General features: G+C 43.6%; 1 protein-coding gene across 3 annotated transcripts in view; it reads right to left on the reverse strand.

Moving 5' to 3' along the window:
- Positions 1-20,841, reverse strand: part of MTMR2 (myotubularin related protein 2) — a 64,100-nt gene extending 43,259 nt beyond the window's left edge. For 2 of the 3 annotated variants that reach the window (XM_069883402.1, XM_069883399.1), the window contains exon 1: positions 20,738-20,841. In XM_069883402.1, the coding sequence (XP_069739503.1) occupies positions 20,738-20,814 (77 nt within the window). In that variant the 5' untranslated portion in view covers positions 20,815-20,841. Of the gene's footprint in view, positions 1-15,973; positions 16,045-20,737 lie in introns of all 3 variants that reach the window. The other variant, XM_069883400.1, reaches the window with a different exon arrangement.
- Between the last annotated feature and the right edge of the window lie 1,670 nt (positions 20,842-22,511).

Here is a 22,511-nt window from a genome sequence, read left to right on the forward strand (position 1 = left end):
CAATTAATTCCCACACTCCTACAGACCTCAAGAAGGTTTTGCCTAGGTGTAAAGACACTTGTAAGGATCAGCTTGCGAGCCTAGACTTCATCAAAGCAGAATACCAGCAGGAGTATTAACATTACTAGCTGTATTAATTAGCCATGTGACAATCAAGAAAGAACTACATCTGAGCTTCCAAAGAGCCCAGAGATATGTTAATTGTCTGAAAATTGTTTTGTTGCTGGTAAACAGCCACCAAAAGGCCAAATGTTCCATTTTTATCGCTAGTCACCAGAATTCAGCAAAGTACTATACAGGTAGTGTTAAAAACATGGGCTATAAAATTGGGCTCTTGTTGGCAGTCAGTCCCTCCTCTCCAAGGATTAAAGAGTGGCAGTTCTTTCATCCTAAGAAGTAGAAACTTAGAAATGGAACCTTTGGGAAGGGTTAAAAGTTATTTGGAATAAATGATACTGGTGCGCCAACTGAATAGCACAATTCCACTGAATGCATTTGTTGTACATAGTTCAACAACTAATCACTCAGCTTTCCACTTTGCTCATCTGTTGCAGTGTTGCCAGGTAAACTCACGTAATTTCAGATGAACAGCAGCACTTGTGCACACAACACTGCAACAGCCCCCGAGTCAACCCAGGCAGAAAATAATCTCACACTAAATTAACAAGAACTGAATCTGCAAAGACTCCCATTCTTGTAGACCAAAAGGCCTTACGCATACACCGAATTTGTGTACAGTTCCACATTACAACAAAACTGATGTAAAGTGTACGTTGCTGCTGAACTGCCTTCTCGTGTTCCCCTCTCTTCCTCCTCCTGTGAACCTGCACTGCACGCGTCTGCCATCTCCATCACACTGCATGAGCATCACAGGATGCACAGTCCAATCTGCTGATCTGCTGGGAAAGTAAACTATTAATAAACATGAAGAGATTATTCTGTTGGATAATAGGACTGATTGGATTCATTACATGGCCATATAAATCATCAGACATAGGGCATGGAGAGGGAGGAATCCGTGTCTGGAGATGATGAGGAAGGCTGAGAGCAATTCTGTGCACAGCAGCCTGCAGGCATGCTAAATTAGGCTTAGCACTAAACCACATTTTTACATTACTTTACTTAAACGAACTCAGACCCCTGAATGTGTTCACTTTCAGTCTGGTTTCTGAATGGTTAGCCTTCATTTTACAAATGTTCACTCTCATGTTTGCAACTCTTTAATTAATTCAATTTTTTAAAAGGGGAGTGGGATAAAAAAATAATCACACTTCATAGAATGGTTTGGGTTGGAAGGGACCTTAAAGATCATCTAGTTCCAATCCCCCTGCCATGGGCAGGGACACTTTCCCCAGGATCAGGTTGCTCAAAGCCCCATCCAGCCTGGCCTTGAACACCCCCAGGGATGGGCCATCCCCTACTTCTACAGGCAACCTGTTCCAGTGTCCCACCACCCTCACATTAAAGAATTGTTTCCGCTATCTAATCTAAATCTCCCCTCTTTCAGCTTAAAGCCATTCCCCCTCATCGTGTCACTACACCCTCCGATAAAGAGCCCCTCTCCAGCTTTCCTGCAGACCCCCTGTAAGGTCTCCCAGAACCTTGTCTTCTCTAGGCTAAACAGGCCTGACTCAGCCTGTCCCCATACGAGAGCTGCTCCAGCCCTCTGATCACCTTTGTGGCCTCCTCTCGACTCCCTCTAACAGATCCATGTCATTCCCGTGCTGAGGACTTCAGAATTGAACACAGTATTCCAGCTGCGGTTTCAGGAGAGCAGAGTAGAGGGGAAGAATCAATTTAATTGTTCCGCAAAGTGGCACCAGTTTATTATACAGCAAGCCATAATGGTACTTAAGGTTATCAATCAAGAGCAGCAGACACTGCAGATGTCTTTATCACTGGGTAAGAATTCTGAATGCAGTCCCTGAGTCCCTACGACGCCTCCTCCTGTGCTGGCTCCAGCTGCAGGGAGCCAGAGGCTGAGAGTAAGCCTCCAGAAGCCATGCCTTCTAGCTCCCTCACCTTTCACAGGCCAGAATTTTGTGTATTTAAATGCATTTTACAGGTCAGCAGTTCTGGTGAGTTTACAAGTCATTTAGCACAGCTGTAAATACACCAGCATTCACCTGGCCCACGTGTATGGCACAGGACAGCTTATGCACTGAGCGAGCATCACTAAGCCACTGAGCACAGTAGCCTATTAATAGAAGCATTTGCAGTAAGAATTTCACATCCTTTAGTCACAGAAAAGGGAGCTGGAAAGGCTAGAAAAGTTTAATGGAGTGTGCTAGTCTCTCTGCTCCCAAGTTAGGGCAAGCTACACCCAAACAACTCCCGAGACCTGTCTGTCTAGCCTGCTTTTAACAGCTCGCAAGGACCAAGTGCTAACTAAAGGGTCCAAATTTCACCTGTTTTTCTGCTTACACGACTTGTCTGCACTCATACATTCCCAGCGTCTGCCTAATTACACAAGGAGTGATTATCTAATAATTGTAGACCAAAGGTTTTTATGGAATTATGAACTGATTTCACTTCAGCAGGCTAAGGGGAGAAACTGCTTTGGGCAGGAAAAATAAAAAGGAAAAGAAAGAAAAAGAGAACCATAATCCATGTCCATGTCTGAGCTCTGAAAGTGTTTTGTGTTTACTGTTCACACTTGGCTTCAAGTGGGTTTTAACGAAGGAAAGCATTTGCATTTTAGAAGTGGATTTTCAAAAGCTCCCTGCACCAGCATCCCTCTGCTCCCACAGAACCCACCAGTGAAGCCTCCCTCCAGCAACAGCAGCACAAGCTTTTGGGAAGTGCTGCCTGCACATGTAGCGAACAATACCACTTGGATTAGGCGGCTCTGCACAGTATGCATGGTTTGCATATGTTTGGCTCGCTGCCTCTGTTCTCTTCATCCATCATTTAGAGGGAGCTGAGATGGAATGAAGGAGCAGACAACTGAAATGCTGCTGGCTTGCAGCTCCCTCCTCTTATCATCATCAGGCAGTTGCGTGGCTCCAGCTCTGCTGCTTTGCAAACTAATTAACCTGATGTCCCTCATGCACATGAGAAGTTTATTAGCTTTAGTGGTTTAGTCAATCTTGAGCTCTTCTCTGCTGCCAGTGCAAAATAAATGATCCTCAAAGCACACAGTTACACATGCTTTTGGGTAGGGAAAGGGGAAGAGCATCCTGAGGCTGACACGCAAACTCAGAGCAAGACCAGAGCTCCCTCCATGCTTTGCCACTAGCCCTTCTGCATCACTTCAGTCAAATCATTTACTCCTGCTTCTGCCATGGCTTCTGCACATTATCCCAGCTTTTGCCAATGTAAAGTTAAAGGTGTCTCATACAATATACTTGGCAGCATGACGGGGTACTTCTGGCGTCAGTCTAAAACACTGAGGACCCCATCGAGGATGCTCTGTTCTCACAGGAATATATCCCCAACACCTGTGTTCCACCAGCAAGGCAACACAGCAAACCTGAGGGATGGCACGGGCATGCTGGTCAGATATAACTGCTGGGTTCAGGGGCACCTGACAAACCCTTGAGAACACAGGTAGGTTTGGCCAGATTTCAGCAAGGATTAAAAGTCACTGGAGCAGTGCCAATCACTGCTAGCTGAACTTCTGATTCAATACAACTTAATAAATGTGCAAACCAACAATATTTTCTCTTATCTCCATTAAGGTTCTAGGAAACAGAATACACTCAGGTTCACAGAATACAGGAAAGAAAGCAAGTGCAGATGTTTCTGTGAGGAACTTGTAAACACCAGGAACATCCTGGGAGTGTTCGTCTTCCTGTGCTTCAGGCCCAGGCAGGTCCGCACCATTCTTGCTGATAGATGCCTGTGTTAAGTGCCAAAAGGGACCCCTACAACAGTTCAAAAGCACCCCCAGGGAAAGCACCTTACTACTGTTACTGCCATCGCCATTTACTCCTTCCTTCCTCCCCATGCAGAAGTGGGAAACAGGTTTAGGAGGCAATTATCACTGATTTACGTCTTTCAACTTAGAAATTATTTTTATTATTTAAACGTATTTCTTATGCCAGATTTTGAATGATAAATGAGTCTAAATGAGGGCTGCCCTGTCTCAATGGTTTTATACAGTATCTGCATGCAGTATTAACTCCTTGGCTACATGGAATACATATATGCAACTAATAAGAGAATTACAATGGAAACCAAGCACAATGCTTCAACTCCTGATAAAGTGCTCATTGTTATTATTAGAACTATTTCACAATGTGCCAGATGGTTTTCAAACATAAATCAGACACAAACAGATGCCCTCTGGTGATTCTTGTTCAGGCAACTGAAAGGTATTACTGCATCCATAGCAGAACTGAAGGTATGTCAGTATGCTTAACTTAAACTGTCAACAAAGATGTAAAGAAGCTGCAAACTGAAGTGTCTGAGACGCACAAACTTTCCCTGTTAAACTGTGAAGGTGCAGGGGAAATATTTTTGGGGAAAGAACCGCTTAAGTCTTAGACCACTTCAAAAAGTGCCAAAGCCATTGGAGGCACCCTCTACCCTTGGATCACTGCAATCGTGTATGAGAAAGCCAAAGAAAAAAAACCAGCTTGTAGTTGCCATTTGTTTCGCCAACAGTTATAGGAAACAGTTTGAGTATGAAGTTATTGCTTCCCTAGAGCAGATAAGCAACATGGAAGGAGAAAGCCCAAGTACAGCTTCTGAAGATGGTAATTTGACTGCATGAAGGTTTGAGCACAACACAGTGACCTCAGGCCAGGTAGAAGATAAGCACACAGAAGCAAAAAAAGCACACAGATCAAACTGTTGAGGCCCACAGCTTTCACCTGATCCAGACATAAGCAACTTATGCAGGACTGAGTGCTTCTCCCTGTATCCTTAGACCTGTAGGAAATCCAATACAATGTTCTTTGTACTCCAAAAAGAGGGTATTTTCTTAATCTGTCTCCACCTTCCACAGGATGGAAGACTGCTAGGAGATCTCAACAAAGAGCCTTCTGTGAACATCAACCTAAGGGCAATCACACTATACAACCTCTACTCTTCAGCCGTATGACCCAAGAAGAAAGTCACAACAACCAATTTCATGCATGACATAAAACTTCCACAACTTCTGGCAAAACTTGGGACAAAGATCGTGACATTATTTTAAGAGATGGCCCAGCCAAAACATCCCAGCTTGTAACTGCTGACAACAGTCACTTCCAAGAAAAGCATCTTGAAGATGTGCCTCTTTCTGTACAGCAAGACCACAAAAAATATACACATATTCCTTCTACTCTACTTCCGTTCAGCAAGAACATGAAAATTATACACATATACACCTCCCTAAATATAAGAAACAATCCTTTGCAGAAAGGGACTGACTGTGATGAGAGTGGTGAGGCACTGGAACAGGTTGTCCAGAGAAGCTGTGAATGCCTCATCCCTGGAAGTGTTCAATGACAGGTCAGATGAGGAGATGATGCTTTGAGCAACCTGATCTAGTGGAAAGTGTCCCTGAACGTGGCAAGGGGGTTGGAACTAGAGGATGTTTAAAGTCAACTTCCAACCCAAACCATTCTATGATTCTTTGGATAACAACTCCCTAAGGGCCAACTGCTAATTTCTGAGGGCGCTTGTTCAGATTTTTAAAACTGAAGAAGAGATCTTTGTCTTGTTAAAAAAAAAAGGACAACAAAAGGGCCAAAAAACTCCACATGACTGGAAACCTCTGAGTTTAACACCCAGGACTCTGTGAAAAATTGATGGGACGGGAGGAAAACATCTCTGGGAAAAAAATGCTGGTTTTATTTACAGCATATAAATGGGGCTTGATGACACCTATTTTATGTACCAGCATCTTAAAATACTGACCTGGCTCACTCTTACAAGTAATACAACCAAAATGCAGTCAGTGAATGATCAAGTCAGCTCTCCAGCACCTTCTTTAAGAATACTCCTTCCCTGACAGCACAAGTAGCTGCTTCATTACTTGCAGAATTGTGCCAATTGCTCAGGTGCTCACATAATTTCTTCTGTTATCAAATTGAATGTTTTGTTTCAATAGTCATTGAGCCAACATGGAAAACAGGTGATAAAATGCACCATTGGGCGATACAGTTTCAGCCGCAGAGGTCATAAATGAGAAAAACACTGCAGAGGGCAAATTTCCATTTCCTCTCTTCCTGTTTTTGTAAGTTTCTCATTATGTACATTCCTAAAAATTAATCAAGGTGAAAATTGCAAATTAATGATGGCTAGTGGCAAGTACAGCTTAATTTGGAAGCTTCAGATGCCAAGAGAGAGGGATACAATTGATTCAAATCTACAGCAGAGCCATGGATAGGAGCACCTGTAGCACTCGGTCACTTTTCTTAAAGATATAATGGCATAGAGGTATTAAGCACTCCCTGCTCACTTCCCAGTCTCAAGCTGACAACTCTCCCTCCTCGACACTTTCAACACTCCTGTTTCTTTCAGAGAAGGAAAAAGAAACAATAAAAAATCTCTTGGGTCACATCAGAGCAAAGGGAGACAAACCGGTGCTTGTTCCTCATGAATATGACTTTGTCCTAGCTAGTACTGGCTGAATCGGCCAGGGAAATTCAGCTGCTGCCCACATCAGGCTCTCCCATTTACAGCAGCTCTCTGTGGATCTGAGCTAAGGCTAAGTAGCCCCCATAGTCCTTATCTGTGTATCTACATATCCATACCTAAGAGTACTCAGAAGTCCCTCATATGCCTCCCTCAAAGCAAGCACGTGAAAGCATGGTTGGCACCTCCCCAAACTGCAACCTTGTAGATGTAGCTGGCCACTTTGTGCTGGCTTCCATTCTTACAATGAGGCTGCAAAAAGCTCTTGCCCCTCTAAAGGAAGATTTACCATCTTAACAGCATCTCTCCCAGGACAGGAATCCCACAGTGCTCAGCACTGCACATGCCCATAACAGGCAACCCCTCTTCCAAAGAGCTCACACGGATAGACAGAGAAGTAGTATCTCCAGTGAAATAGAAAAACCAAACCAGGGTTATTCTACTTAGACAACAAGTACCAAAAGAAACTCCTTATAGCATACATGAGATGCACCCTTAACACCCCTGCACAGCCAGGACCCTGGGAGGACAGTCAATTGCTACATTGCAGCAGCACATGGAACTCACAATCTTTCTAGACATTTAAAGATCCCACTTTAACCTCTGCTTGACCTGTAACAATCTCAGAGGGAGGAAAGAAAGCCATAAACAAATATGCTTTTGAAGGAAAGAAAAGCACCAACTGCCAGGCTTCCTCTGACATTGAGAGGAGGCAGACAGTTACATAATATAATAATGTACCCGCTGCATTCAAAAGGACTGGCGATGTCAGAACTTAACATTTTAAAAAGAAGCTATTTCAGCAAACAAATAATTGTGCTTATGTGTGATAGCCTTAAAACAGCCCCCCACGTCACTTGCCTGAATGAAAAAGATTCACTTCTGTTGCCAAGCAAAGCCAGGTCTCAGTCCGACTTCATCGTTCCATAGGAGGAAAATGTCATTTTTTAAAAATTGATCCTTTCAAGTAGCATCCTGAGCTGAATACATAGTGCATGTTTTCCCAAGAGCCATAAAGAAAATGTCCTATATTTTGACTGTGAACAAGCTTTTCTAGGAATGCAAATTTTGCTCTCAACAGTTACACAATGGACTACAGTGTCATAGGCACCGGTTGTGCTCCATTAGTCATTCTTTTATTGTTTTTTTTAAACAGAAATTCACAAAAGATCTACAGTGTGTGTAGAGCACTTGCTAAACAATAGGCTGATTGTTTAAAATATTTGCAAGATTCCGAGAATAGAAAGCCAACACCCAAAGACAAACCAATAAGCAGTACATAATTAATAACAGCGAGCAGCTCACAATATCATGCTTTCATGAGTCAAACAACCCAGAAGGTAAAAAACAGGACTAACAGCAGCTATCAGAGGCCTGAATCAATATCCTCTGATCAGCATGTGGAAGTTAACTACAAAATGATCCATATTCATGAGAGGAACAAAAGGGGAGTAAGATTTCTGACAAGGTCTAAGCTGGTATAGGATGGTGCTCAGCTACAAGAAATTAGTAAGAAGAAAGAAAAAAACCTACGTATTTTTCAAAAAGTTGTTAGACTTCTGCTTGGAACTGACATTTTACCTCTGTTTCACCAATTAAACTTCAGCCCATAACTACAGAGTCCAAAATCAGTTACTACCACCTGAAAGCAGGCTGATAATCCAGTACTTTGGTCTGATTCCAGTTCCTAATGGAAATGTTTGGCTTGCAAAGTCCACCACTAGCAGTTAAGGCTGTGAGCAGTGTGCAAGGCAAGCAACCCACCTCCTCCAGGTGATACAACAATGGAGAGGCAGCTCAATTGTTCTCGCTCTGCCCTAGTGCTTGGGAGAAAGGCTTGACAGACTTCCTGCAGATGGTGTGCACATCTAGGTCCGTACTGCAAAGCTTTGGGATTCTCAATCACCAAGACAGACCCTTAGCATTGAAAATAAATTAAGACTACAAGAGGTGAAGAGAGATGCAGAACACAACCCTGTTTACCACCAGCACAAACAAGTTTGCCTGCTAGAGCAGTGCTGCTACCTGCTCATCTCTGCACCTTCCTACACATTCGGTTATGGCTATGCTTTTGGGCATCATTTGGGGTTATTCAGAAAGGGAGCCCTTGTTTGCAAATATAAGATGATATAAGATGCTGCATTGAGCAAGACCAAACTACAGAAGATCCTCTCAAAAAAACAGCATTTCTAGCTCAAAAATATGGCTAAGGGAAAGAAGCTCCAACACTTCGAGCTTCAGATGGTTGAAGAAGTGCTGCACAGTGACAGAGAGAAAGCCATCAGGGAGATCACTGATTGATGGGACGTCTGGCAAGTATTCTCTCAGGCCATGATGAATCAGCACGTGTCCTGACTTGCAGTTTTCTCTCCCAAACAGTCGGGTCAGCAGCCTGGGCAGAAAACAGCCAAGGGGCTCTCCATGTAGCATGACCGCCGCTAGCCAAAGGGCAACTCAAGAATCCAAATTCAACTGTTTCCTGGTGCTACAAGATCATCCAAATCTCTCAGCCCTACCTGTGGAAGAAGCTGATTCCCTGGCTCAGGACATTTTGTGGCACAGATGTAAGAGATCTGAGTGGTGCTGCTGTCTCCTACATCAGAGCAACCTTGGATTTACAACTGCCCTCCACAGGAGAAAGAGGGTTGGCAACATCTAATTGTCACAGAATCATAGAATTGTTTAGTTCGGAAAAGACCTTTAGGATCATCAAGTCCAACCATAAATCTAACACTGTCAACTCTACCACTAAACCATGTCCCTAAGAACCACATCTACATGTCTCTTAAATACGTCCTGGCATGATAACTCACCAGTTCCCTGGGCAGCCTATTCCAGTGCTTAACAACCCTTTGAGGGCAGGATTTCTTCCTAATATCCAGTCTAAACCTCCCCTCATGTAACCTGAGGCCATTTCCTCTAGTCCTATCACTTGTTACTTGGGAGAAGAGACCAACACCCACGTCGCTATAACCTCCTCTCAAGTAGTTATAAAGAACAATAAGGTCTCTTCTCTGCCTCCTTTTCTCCAAATTGAACAATTCTAGTTCCCTCAGCTGCTCATCACAGAACTTGTGCTCCAGACCCTTCACCAGCTCTGTAGCCCTTCTCTGCACACGCTCCTGCCCCTCAATGTCTTGTAGTGAGGAGCCCAAAACTGAACACAGGATTTGAGGGGTGGCCTCACCAGCACCAAGTACGAGAGAAAACTGCTTTCATAGGTACTCTGGATTCAGATGCAAGTTATTAATTGTGTCCTACATGCAGTTCAAAAATTACTCTTCTCATTTAACAATATTTATATTTACCATCTGAACTTCCACTCCTTCCCATTAAAAATATATTAAGTCAGAGAAAAACATACAAGTAAAAAATTATCAGGATTTTGATGCAAATTCAGACAGTACTATGATAAGCTGCAATAATAATTCAAGACTCTGAGAGCAAGAAGAAGCAGAAAAAATGGAAAACAACACAGGATATCTAATCTTTCGTTGCTTGTTAATTTTATTTTTTAAAGAAACCTATTACCTTGATCAAGGAAAGAAATACAAATAATATCTACCTTAGTAATACTCACCTTAGCACAAAAAGGAGAACTGGAAAATAAGACAGATACAACTTCTCTTTTCCTATTTGTGTTCTGGCAGCGCCTTAGTTTCTAGCTGCATGTTACGAAGCAGTTACGTATAGTTCAACCAAATATATGCATACATCCCACAGTTCACTTGCCGTCTCATTTTTTTCTTTAGATGCCCACCTATTTCCCTATTTAAAAAACACCTTAGTTAGAACGTAACACATATTGTTAAATGTTCTGATTTTCTTTCAAACCCACACCACACAATCCCCCAATAAGCCAAACACCTACAGGAATTAAAAATACCAGCATTTTACTCATCAATTACATTAGTTGTTCCATACTAGGAATAATCAAAAGGAGGAAAGGATATATAAATACAGCCAATCTGGAGAGTCTTGTGTCACCTAGCAAGACTGATGCAGTGTAACACCTTGATAACCTTTCACAGATGTCATGCAGCTGTGTGCTCTGCCAGACTCAGCTCAAAAAAAAAAGGATTAGCAACAGCTATATTCTGTCAGTAGCCAAGCCCCTGCACAAATATGGTCCCTAGCAGAGTCTCAAGGCTAAAGTCTGTCAAGTGTCTGATAATTTGGGAGCTTTAGTTCCAGAAATTCAAGCTAGGACAACACAGGAAGTTTTCAGAAACATCGAGGATCTGTATCTTGTCACGACTTCCAAAGAATGTAGCACCTCTGAAGACTGAGATCCATCAAAGTGTTCACATTCAACACTAATATATGGGACCAGCTTTCCTCATGAACTCAGTCCCATAATACAAAGCTCAGTTTCCAAAGTCTTCTGCAGCCACTGATTTCCATACCTACGTGAAGAAACAGGTTTAGGAAACCACAGTCTACAAATCTGTGCTTTCTTGTCAGTTGCCAAGAGCTTTAGTTAATAAGTTAAAAATAGAACAGTTAGGAAATAGCTCTTTCCTTTTTTATGAGTGGAGAACAACCCAAACTCAATGCACTTTTTGCCCCTACCACGTGACTGGAGGGAGTTCTGTGTAAGTGGTCACATCTGAATAACTCACTGTAGGCTCTCCTTACAGTCACTGGGGAGAGAGATGACTCGCTCTTCTCAGAGGCTAGCAGAGACCTGTATAAGTCCAGCAAGGAGAGACAAATCTCATCTAGGGTGCCAGTATTTTTCTTCATGCAAGGTGGAAGCAGGAAGTGGAAGTGGGAAGCAGGCTTTAGAATCAGAACATGTTTTAGCAGAGAAAAGATAAAAGATGTCCCTCCGTGGTGATGAAGGCAGCAGTGATCAGCAGAAGCTGTATCCCCTCAGATGGCACCAAGAGAAGGCCAAGACTGCTCTGCTGGCACAAGTCCTGAGCACATCCACAAACAGCCCCACCATATCGTTCTTCTCACACCTCAACAATAATGACCATTCTGGTAGCATGCTTCTTCACCTTTGAGGAAAAAGTCCTAGCAAGTACTCTATCATGAGACGTGGAGACTCATTTTCAGTGCAAAAGTGCAATGTCCATTCTTTGACTGGAGGACACAGCATGAAGTTTTTACAGCTGCCTACTCCAAAAGTCAACTTGGGTAAAATGAAGGTCCCACATTTTTCATTACTTTACTGGAGGTGTTTGACTGACAAATGAGATGCTGATCAGTTCTGATTTGTTAAATGTATCCTGTCTGCTGGTTAAACCAACCTCTACTCTGATGACTGATTTTGACAGGCATCCTTCAGCAGCTCATCTCTGGTACTACAGGTTTCAGTGACGTGCTCTACCTTCAGCATCTCCTCTCCACAGCAGCCAGTCAGACACTGTAATCTTCCACACGTAACCAGCTTGTTCACAGGCTCCAGATCTTTCATGGGCAGATTTAGCTGTAACTGTTGACAAGACTGGTCCTACTACCTATCTACACAATCTTCCTGTTCAAGAAGACCACCACCTTACAGAAGCGATATCAACTGAAATCAACAATAGAATTTATTAACACAGAAATGTAAACAGCACAGATGCTTTATTTTCACTAATGGCAGGAGGTATGAATGGGACTGTAGTTAAGAAGCTCAGTAATTCAGATATTAGTGCTATTTGTGCCAGAGGCAAAAAACCCATCAAATGTTTTGCTTACAAAACACCAAGCAATGATTGATGTATACTCACTTGATCAGTTAAATTTTGTTCAGAAAAATATAGCTGCGTTAACCTTTATCCCTGTCATCCAATACTGCCATTGCTCTTCACAGGCCATAAGCTTTGTAGTCAATTTTCAAAGCCTAAGAACCATGGTTTGCTACTCCTGCTTGGCCTGGACTTTTTGTGGCCTGCCTGCAGCTTTGTTTTACTTAGTTCAGTTGTGACTGCAATTTCTGTAGTTGGCTAGGTGTCTATATTGACTATATTTTTGTTTGTGCGCGGTACAAGCCCAGTTTTTGCAGAGTAGTAATAAGCAGTTACTCTATACATAATGAGATGTTTACAACTAATGAATTGACTTTGCACAGAGAAATACAACAGCCTGGTATGACAGTAGAGGCCTGGAGAAGTGGAGACACAGGATGTGGCATAAAGGATGAGAAGAGGACACAGGCTTGGCACTGGAGACCATGGCTATAAACAAGTCACCAATGGTCAGTTAAAGAAACGCACACCGGGAGCTGGACCAAACAGTCTTTAGGGGTAACAAACAGAACAAAGAAATAGTACCTAATACCCATAAAAACAACCATATATAGAAAAAATCAGATGCAATGTGGAATTGCAGACCAATGAAGAAAAAGATAGATGTACTGCTGTTTACCAAACACACTAAAACGATCCCAAGTGGATCCCACAGCAAGGAAAGAAGAAACCATCAACATGAACCTTACACTTCTCTCAGCAAAGGACTCCAGACACTGACAACTCACTGTAACATCCACCACCACCAGAATAAAACCAGCAACCTTGGGACACAGAAGAGTAGGGGAGGGGTGAGAGGAAGATCGGGAAGCAGGGTAGAAACCAAGACCTGTATGTATGACCGTTCAACTGAATTTTCACTCTTCCCTCTTCTGTAATAACTGCATCTGGAGTAATAATTAGACTTGCAAAATTTCAGTTCCACTAATGATAAATTCTTTGCTCTATAAAGATGTGCTGTTGCCTTTTTACCATGAACAGGATTTTGAGTGTAATACTTTGTATGAACATGTAGTCTCTCTACCTCACATCATGTTGTTTTATTCTAAACAGGTGTTGCTCATCTTCCCAGAACAAGGAAAAAAGCCCCAGAAACTTGTATTTTTCTAACTAGTTCAGCAGAAACAAGATCACATCCCCACACCTGACCCAGATCAAATTTAAACCACTGATTGACCTAACATTAAAGATTTTTGGAGCTACAGCCAAAAGACTACAGAAAGGCCAGATCTGTAAAGTGCGAGCATTTGTGCAGAGCTAACAAAATGACTAGAACATCACCTTGAAGGGGTTATGGACTAGAAAACTGCTAACATTTTATCTCCATCAAATATATCAGGGTTTAGAAAGCAATGGAAAAGAATTTATGGAGCAGAGAAGCAAGAGGGAAGGAAGGAAAAGAGCTACCTTGAAATCATTGGAAAATTACTGAGTGAGAACATTGTCTGGCAAAAGAAACTACAGATGGTAGGAAAAGGAAAAACAAATACTTGAAAAGTTCCACTGATTTTTTGTTGTTGTCTTTCTCCAAGCAGCTCCCAGTTACTGGGGCCATAAAACAGCCAGATGTTTTTTAGTTAAAAATGAGGATGGGGGTAATTACTGTGGCAGTTTCTTCTATATTCTCACTTCTTTGAGTTATCCAAAACACCTCTGCAAACTAAACACTTCATTACCTTCCTGTTACTCTCTTCTTCATGGAGGAATGGGCTTCTCATGAACAAATAAGACAACCACTTTTCTTCATGCCCTGTTTTACAACTACACCTTGTGTATAAAATCTCAGAGTGACCTCTGGAAGGTTTCCAATCCATTTCTAATGTATGCTTGCTGATTTTTTTCCTCTACTAAACTTTCTGGTAATGTAAGCCCTTTGGTGTATGGATTAGGTCTCTTTTTACACCACCTGATACCCTTACCACTGAAAAAACAGTAACAGTAAAGCAGGTCATCAGGAAAAAGATTCATGAAGAAGCAGCTGTGGACTACTGATTCTGCTGAGGCATTCAAGAGGTGTTAAGACTTTTCCAAATTCAGTTCTTGCCTTTGTACACAAGCTATAAAAAATTAGCAAAGTAAGGGAGATCATAAATTATAAGAAATAGATAACAAAACACATCTAAGACAGGTATTAATCTACAGCTAAGGTCATAGGAGGAGTACAGTCCCATAACAAATGGGAATTGTGTAATTTGACGTCAGCAGGTCATCCTCAATCTAATTCAGGTTCTGCAATTACACCTCTGTTGCAGTCAGTAGTTAGGAAACTATGTGTATGACTCAAAAATGTCCAGCAAATAGACTGCTAGTCAACATACCATTCCCATCTCTCTTCAGAAAAGGCAGTGCTTGATGGGACCCAAGAGAGTCGTGTTCTGAGCCTAGCTTTACTCCTCACTAACTGTCAGACCTTGCCTCATCTCTCCACAGCAGTTTTTCATCTCATCCTTAGACTTTCTCACTCTTTGCCCAATATCTCAGCAAGGAGTCTCAGCACTTAACTGCACATGCAAGATGTTAGTAAAATTACCCATCAGACATTAGTAAAAGTAGAATACTCTTGGCTTAGGCACATTTAAATAGCTGGTCCCTGGTTCTTCAATGCAGAAATTATTGCCTCCTGTACAGTTGCTAGAACCATGGCACCCTAAATTCTTGTGAGGCTTTTAAACAGCAATATAACATTAATTACAATGCAAGAAATAGATGAGTGTCAAATGCATTTCATAGTCTCAAAAGGAAAATACACTCAAAGAAACACATATACTTTTATTCAATGGTCAGAGCCTGGACAAAGAGATCTGTATGGGCCCGACAGAGAAAAATTTCTATGACTGAGGGTCTCTCACTCCAACAGAATAAAGTTTTTGCTGAATGCAGAGGCCAAAACATAGATGCCAAACATTGCTACAAAAAAAAAAAAAACAACTCCGGAGTTCTTCAAAGGTAACAATTTCTCTTTACAAACGCACTGCATAAATTAAAAGCTCTGAAGTCTTTTTGACTGAATGTTATTTTCATTATTTTTTGCCCCAAATCCTCAGACTCATAACTAGCAGAAGATTCTCCTCACTTCGCAAACATATATGCAGGCAAAACTGCTCTTGATTTTCACAGTATACAGCACACAAAAAAACTATCTCATAATGGACTTCAGTTGCAAATAAGTGTTATAAATTATCACTCACTTATTAAAATGAATGATAATGAGCCCATCTGGAGTTACTAATTGGTTCTAGGCATAGTATTAAGTTTTTCAGATGCAAAAAACCAGTTCATCTTCAAGACTTTGCCAGCATCACGCTTGTCTTTAACGGTGACAAATACTGAGAAATCCTGCTTCACACATAAAAGATATCAAATTCAAGAAGTGCTCTCAAAGCCCATGAGGAAAATGACAGCTACTTACTTTTCACTGGACACCAGAACTGGCAAACATTTTCCCTTTCAAACTCTAACTTCAATGACTCATCACAAAACAACTCAATCAGCAAATCTCATACATCTGGTAGCAATGTGGTGCTAGCAAGCACTCCTCGGCCAACAGCTCACAGACTCCTTACAGCATCACTCTCAAGAGAAGGAAAAGAATTGCTTCAATGTAGCCTTAAATCAGACCAGGTATTGACAGGACCTTATTTGAGACAAAAGTGGGGAGTTCATACCTCATGGAGCTATCGCTTCAACACACCTTGCTGCACTGATTTACACAGAGTTTATGTTTTCAGAGTTATTCCTGCAAACATAAAGACAAGGAGCATGATTATTCTCATATGCTTCAGTAAAAGTGCAACGCATAGGATCCACTGTGTCTGCAACCTCTGTGGATGAGAGCCACCAGCAGAGAGGTGGTAACAGGCAACTAGAAAGTGGTAACATGAAACACTGCTACAGTCCTGCTGGCAGGAAACATCTGCTCACTGCTTTATCTCTTTTTCTCATTTAAAACCGAGGTTGAAATATCACTGACATCTCCTACAGCAGGTTCTTTACAGTACAAACACCTCCACACTCTTGCACAGGCAACAAAAATTTACCTTCAGCAGATCTAACAGAAAGCCGCTTGGATATTTTATTGGACTGTTATTCAGAGTGGACTGTAATTTGCTTTTTTCAGATAACATTTCAGAGAAATAGGTGACACATGTCCATTCAGAAACTGCGGCACATAATCACACAGACTGCATGAACAAAATGCCTAATCGCCTGCAATGAAACGCAAATATCTGTAGTTTGACATCACCTTTTTCCTAAAATCATGTGTTCTATTAAAGTCATATGTGGTTCTGTCTGGCTTTCCTTTCACAAAAGGAAAGATTATGGTAGAATTTTGCTGGCTGTTACTTTGAATTCTAAAAGTCAGAGGGGTCCACATGCAATTTAAAATTAAAAAAAAAAAAAAAACAAAAAAAACAAAACCAAAAAAACCCACCCGCAACTCTAACTACAAATTAATTTCAAGAGTAGTCTTTGAAGAAATCTGATTAACTAGGACAGCTGAAATGTGTTTAACACTCACCCAGGACCATCAGACCATTTAATAGATATAAAAGCAGTCCATAACACTAAGTAAAGCTTGCTCTTCTGGACATAACTGTACTGCAGCTCAGCAAACATCAGAACCAGTGTTTTACCTCACTCCTCTCTGTCTCATGGGCTGCTCCTGGTCTGACTCTGCAGACATGGTAGCGCTCCTTGCAAGCTGCTAGTTAAACACACTGCAGTTCTTTATGAGTCGTTGGCTCACAGTCACTTATCTTCCACGAGAACTGGATGCAAAGGAAAAGTCCATCCTAAATATTGACCTTTGGAAACCACACAGAGCTGCAGAATCCAGTGCTACGCCTCCCAAAACTAGTACTGCCTCAGATAGCTTAGATTTGAGAAGCAGAATAGCTGTTTCAGCACAACTGCGAGAGCAGCTGAGCTAATTAGCTGTGACCTGCTCATTTGAAACAGACTCAGTATTTCCACGTAGACCCTAGGATACATACAAACAGCTATACCATGAGTCTCATAAAGACTTCTTCAAATATTTTTTCCAGTTGGGACAGAAATTAGTTAATATTTAGTTATTTAATAGTTATTCTCATATTTTACGCAGGGAGAACAGGTGCTGAACATTTCTAAGGTTTTAAAATATTAAAGTGACTTTCGCTGTCATATGCCATTACTGCCATAGCTCACGTGCATTATTAAAATACAAATAAACATACAAATATATGGTATTTAAGGCACGTATTCACATAACGAACCTTATATCTGAGCAAGGTCTATCAAGCATATTTTCTTGATGAACTAGATCTAGAAATATGACTCATTCAACTTCTGCACTAGAACTGAGAGAATCCCAAGAATATGGTGCTGTATATATTTGATACTACCACCTTTCCAAGTCTTCTAAATCTTACATAAAACAACTCAGTCAACAACAACTTCATAAGGCTTCACATTGCTAACTGTGAATCTGGGATGAGTGACCTACTCATTTTCTGTTGTTGTTCCTCTTAAATCAGGCAGACTATAAAAAATGATGACAGCACCCTCGCGATTCATTGTGCTCCTCACACCATCCCCAAAGGTAACTTTTTCTTTTTAAACAAGATCACTTAGTGAAAATGTGCCACATCTCTACAGTCATAGGTTAACAATTCAAATTTGATCTAGCTATTAGGCCACAATCACAGAGACGAAAAGTAGTATGTTTCCATGCATACAAATAGTTCCATTAGCTTCAGAGGAATTGTTCTGATGCATAAAAATGAGACTACGCTGTAAAAAAATCTTTTAAAAGAAAACCCTGAAAATGGACCTACAGTTCAATTTGTAAGAAAATAATTTATTTGTGCATATTTGTGTAGCACTAGATGAGCAGGGTTTTATTAATAACTGCAGATGAAAAACATTTATCTATTTCCAACACTCAGCTAGAGAAAACTATATTGTGTTCGGAACATATCAAAGAAATTGGCTAGCTTTCTTCTGTGAGGTCTAGACGTCAGAGCAGAGACTTGAAATTCTGAAAGCTTAAGGACATAGCGCATGCTCAACAGAAACAGATTTATCATCTCAATTTCCCAGCAGTTCCATCTGTGCAGGGCCTGCTGCTGAGAGGCTGAACAGGAGTTTCCTTGTAGCCACTGGCTCTTCTGAGTTAAGCTCTCTTTTGTGTTTGTGTCTCTTACAGTGATGGGTCCAAGTTGCCTGAGCTGATGCAGAGGGAAAAAGAAGAGTATGCTGGGTCAGAGAGTTCAGGGAAAGAGGCCTGTTGGTGTCTGGCAGGGCACATGTAAACTGCACAAGGAAACTGATACAGAGAACAGAACAACTTGATGAAGGATGGTGAAAGGAGGATGAGCAGTCATGAAGGACTCAAGAAGGAAGAAACTCAACTGCAAACTGGGCACCACCTGTCTGGAGGGCAGCTCTTTAAGAAAGGCCTTGGGAGTCCTGCTGGGGATAAAACAAGCATGGGAATACAGAGGTGCTGGCAGCAAAATGCCACTGGCACCCTGGGCTGCCAGAACAGTCAGTGCCAGGAGATCCAAGGAAGGATCCCACTCTACTTAACACTCATTAGACTGCTCCTGGAATATTGCATCCAGTTTTGAGCCCCTCAGTGCAGGAAAGACATGGATAAGCTGAAGGGAGTTTAAGAAGCACACTGAGGTGTGCTTGAAGGTGAGGCTGAAACACTTCACTGTGAGGAGAGGCTGGGGGAGCCTGGAGCAGAGAATGCTTCAGGGGACCAAAAAAGCAGCCCCAGTGCCTATATGGAGAGTATCCAGGAGATGGGCTGCCCAGAGAGGTTGTGCCGTCTTTGCCTTTATAGGTTTTCAAGACCAGACTGGGTAAAAAACACTGGGTAAAAGTTGGATCTGATCTCAGAGCTGTCCTTGCTGTGAGCAGGAAGCTGGACTAAGGGTGTTCAGCCTGAATTATCCTGTGATTCTACAACCTGTGCATGGTGAGGGCAGCCAGAATGAGACAGAACAACCTTCAGCCACCAGGTCATCCTGCCACCCAGGCTGTACCACGACACTCAGGGCCTTCTGCACCACCATCCCTGTCCAGCAGCCAATGTCCTCCCTTGCCATCCTATCGCAGAACTCTCCTGCACCAAATGCACGGCCCAAGCAACATGTACTTTTGAGTCACAGCACTCAGAATTCACCAAGGGCCTACAGAGGGTGGGAGGAACCAGAAAGTCTCCTTTCACCTACCTTGGCTTAAAGACCCTGGAGATTACCAACATGGCATTGAAAGTCACTCAGACTATAAATTCAAGATCTCAGAAGAAGGCTGTGAGGACAAAACCACAAATGTTCCATGCAACCCAGCAAATTTATCACTGAAACAGCAAAGAATAAGGCCTAAGCTTGGGAACAGCATCATGCAGGACAGCAGCAAACAAACCTGATGTTCTACTCTGTTCTTCCAGCAAAAGCTCACCTCTACTACTCATTTCCCAAATCCATGCACTGCACAAGCCAAAGACAAGCAGCATGGCCATGGTTATTCAGAGACCTCTTATTGAAAGGCTGCTGGTAGTGGCACCTCCTTCTCTGACCAAACACCTGTCAAAGAACCGGCCTGGCCACAGAGCCCGTGCCTGTCAGCGTGCCTGTCATCCTGAAGCCACACCAAGCACCAAGACAGCCTGCAGGGACATCTCACTGGGACATCTCACAGGGATTGACCCGCTGGGACAGACCCACACAAACAGACCTGCTGGGATGTCTCATAGAGACACCCCACAGGGACAGACCTGCAGGGACATCCCACAGGGACAGACCCACTGGGACACCTCTGCAAGGACAGACCTGCTGGGACATCTCACAGGGACAGACTTGCACCAATGTCTTGTAGGAGCACCCTACAGGGACACCCATGCAGGGACAGACCCACAAGGACAGTCCACATGGATGTCTTGTACGGACATGCCACAGGGACACCCGGCAGGGACAGACCTGCATGGATGTCTTGTAGGGATAGCGCACAGGGACAGACCCACAGGGACAGACTCGCAGGGATGTCTTGTAGGGACACCTTGCAGGGATAGACCTGCTGGGACATCCCACAGGGACAAACCCACAGGGGTGTCTTGTAGGGACATCTTGCAGGGACAGACACACTGGGACATCCCACAGGGACAAATCCATAGGGACACCCCACAGGGACAGACCCGCAGGGACAGACCCACAAGGACAGATCCAACCAGGGACATCCCACAGGGACAAATCCATAGGGACACCCCACAGGGACAGACCCACAGGGACATCCCACAGGGACAAATCCATAGGGACACCCCACAAGGACAGACCCACAGGGACAAATCCATAGGGACACTCGCCGGGGCAGCCGCCCGAGCCCCGTGCCCAGGACGGAGCCAGCAGCCACCTCCCTCCGTCCCCGCCACCTCCCCTCACCTGGACAGCGAGTCCCGGCTGGGCGCCCGCGCCGCCCGCCCCGCGCTCAGGCTCTCGCAGCTCGAGCTCTCCTCCATGCCGGCCGGCGGGCAGCCTCTCTGTCCCCCTGTCCCCCTGTCCGTCTGTCTGTCTCCCTGCCTGTCAGGCGGGCCGGGACGCGGCCATGTCGGCCCGGCGTGCAGCGCGGGGAGGGCGGGGAAGGGGGCGGTGGCGGCCCCGGCTCCTGCCTCCGCGCAGCCCCGGGGAGGAGGGGAGCGGGGATCCCCGGGGGCAGGAGGGGGCGGGGGTGATGTGACCGGGAGCTGCCCTGCGGGGAAGGGCTTGGGGGTGCTGGTCGATGAGAAGCTCCACATGAGCCAGCAATGAGTGCTCACAGCCCAGAAGGCCAAACGTGTCCTGGGCTGCATCAAAAGAAGCGTGGCCAGCAGGATGAGGGAGGGGATTCTGCCCCTCTGTTCCTCTCTTGTCAGACCTCATCTGGAGTCCTGTGTCCGGTTCTGGAATCCTCAACGTAAGAAGGATACGGAGCTGTTGGAACGGGTCTAGAGGAGGCTACAAAAATGATTAGAGGGCTGGAGCACCTTCCATGTGAGGACAGGCTGAGGGAGTTGGGGTTGTTCAGCCTGGAGAAGAGAAGGCTCCGAGGAGGTCTTATAGCGACCTTCCAGTACCTGAAAGGGGCTACAAGAAATCAGAGGAGGGGCTGTTCACAAAAGCTTGTAGTGATAGGAATAGGGGCAATGAGTATAAACTGGAGAGGGGCAGATTTAGAGTAGACATAAGGAAGAATTTCTTCACCATGAGAGTGGTGAGGCACTGGCACAGGTTGCCCAGGGAAGCTGTGGCTGCCCCATCCCTGGAGGTGTTCGAGGCCAGGCTGGACGGGGCCTTGGGCAGCCTGGTCTAGTGGGATGTCCCTGCCCATGGCTGGGGGGTTGGAACTCAATGATCTTTAATGTCCCTTCCAACCCAAACTATTCTATGATTTGCGGCCTACCCTGGTCACTTCCCCACCTCCCTTCCTGCAGCAGGAACCTGGCTGGGGTCTGAGGGCTCCTCATCCCTCCAGCTGATACCAGAAGTAGTTACTATTACAAGCAGTGGAATGTTTTTATTTAAACTAAAGTAGAGTTAAGTTTCATCTAAGCAATTGTGTTTATTGAAAGTTATACAGAATGCCCCTCTGACAGCATTTCAGTGTTTTTCCAGGCACTGTTCATTCTTTGGCGATGGTAATGTGTTGCATTCAGTATGATCTGTGCTGAACAGATGTCTCTTCTTCTGTAACCATCTCTGTTTGCAGTCTCTCCCTACCTTAAATGCAAGGTCAAGCAGAGAGCTGGAGCTAGGTCCAGATTAGCAAGAGTTCTGACTGTTGCAGAGTTTCATAATAACATTAAAATTAGTCCTTGGAAAGTAATAGAATATGCATAAGATTTCTGGGAAGATTTATACATATGCATGTAAGTGGGAAATACATTCTGTAACCAGCTCTTGTCACATGGCACATGATTGATGGAGATCACTCCCTCGTGTTGCCCAGTCCTGATGAAGGATGCTTGCTTTTTAAAACTTCAAAATCAGTCTAAAAGAGTTTAATTTGCTGGCATTTTCAGTGTCACAGTCATGGGGTGAAAAGAGGGTGAAAGCCCAACAGCGAGCAAGGGGTTTTTTTTTGCTCTCACAGGTTCAGAATTGGCACGGATCTCCCTTCATGGCCTCTTCTGAAGTGTCCAGGTTCCCCGTCCAGGGTACAGTGCAAAAAAATGGTCCT

Source organism: Phaenicophaeus curvirostris, chromosome 1 (genome assembly GCF_032191515.1).
Source record: "Phaenicophaeus curvirostris isolate KB17595 chromosome 1, BPBGC_Pcur_1.0, whole genome shotgun sequence".
Lineage (NCBI taxonomy): Eukaryota > Metazoa > Chordata > Aves > Cuculiformes > Cuculidae > Phaenicophaeus > Phaenicophaeus curvirostris.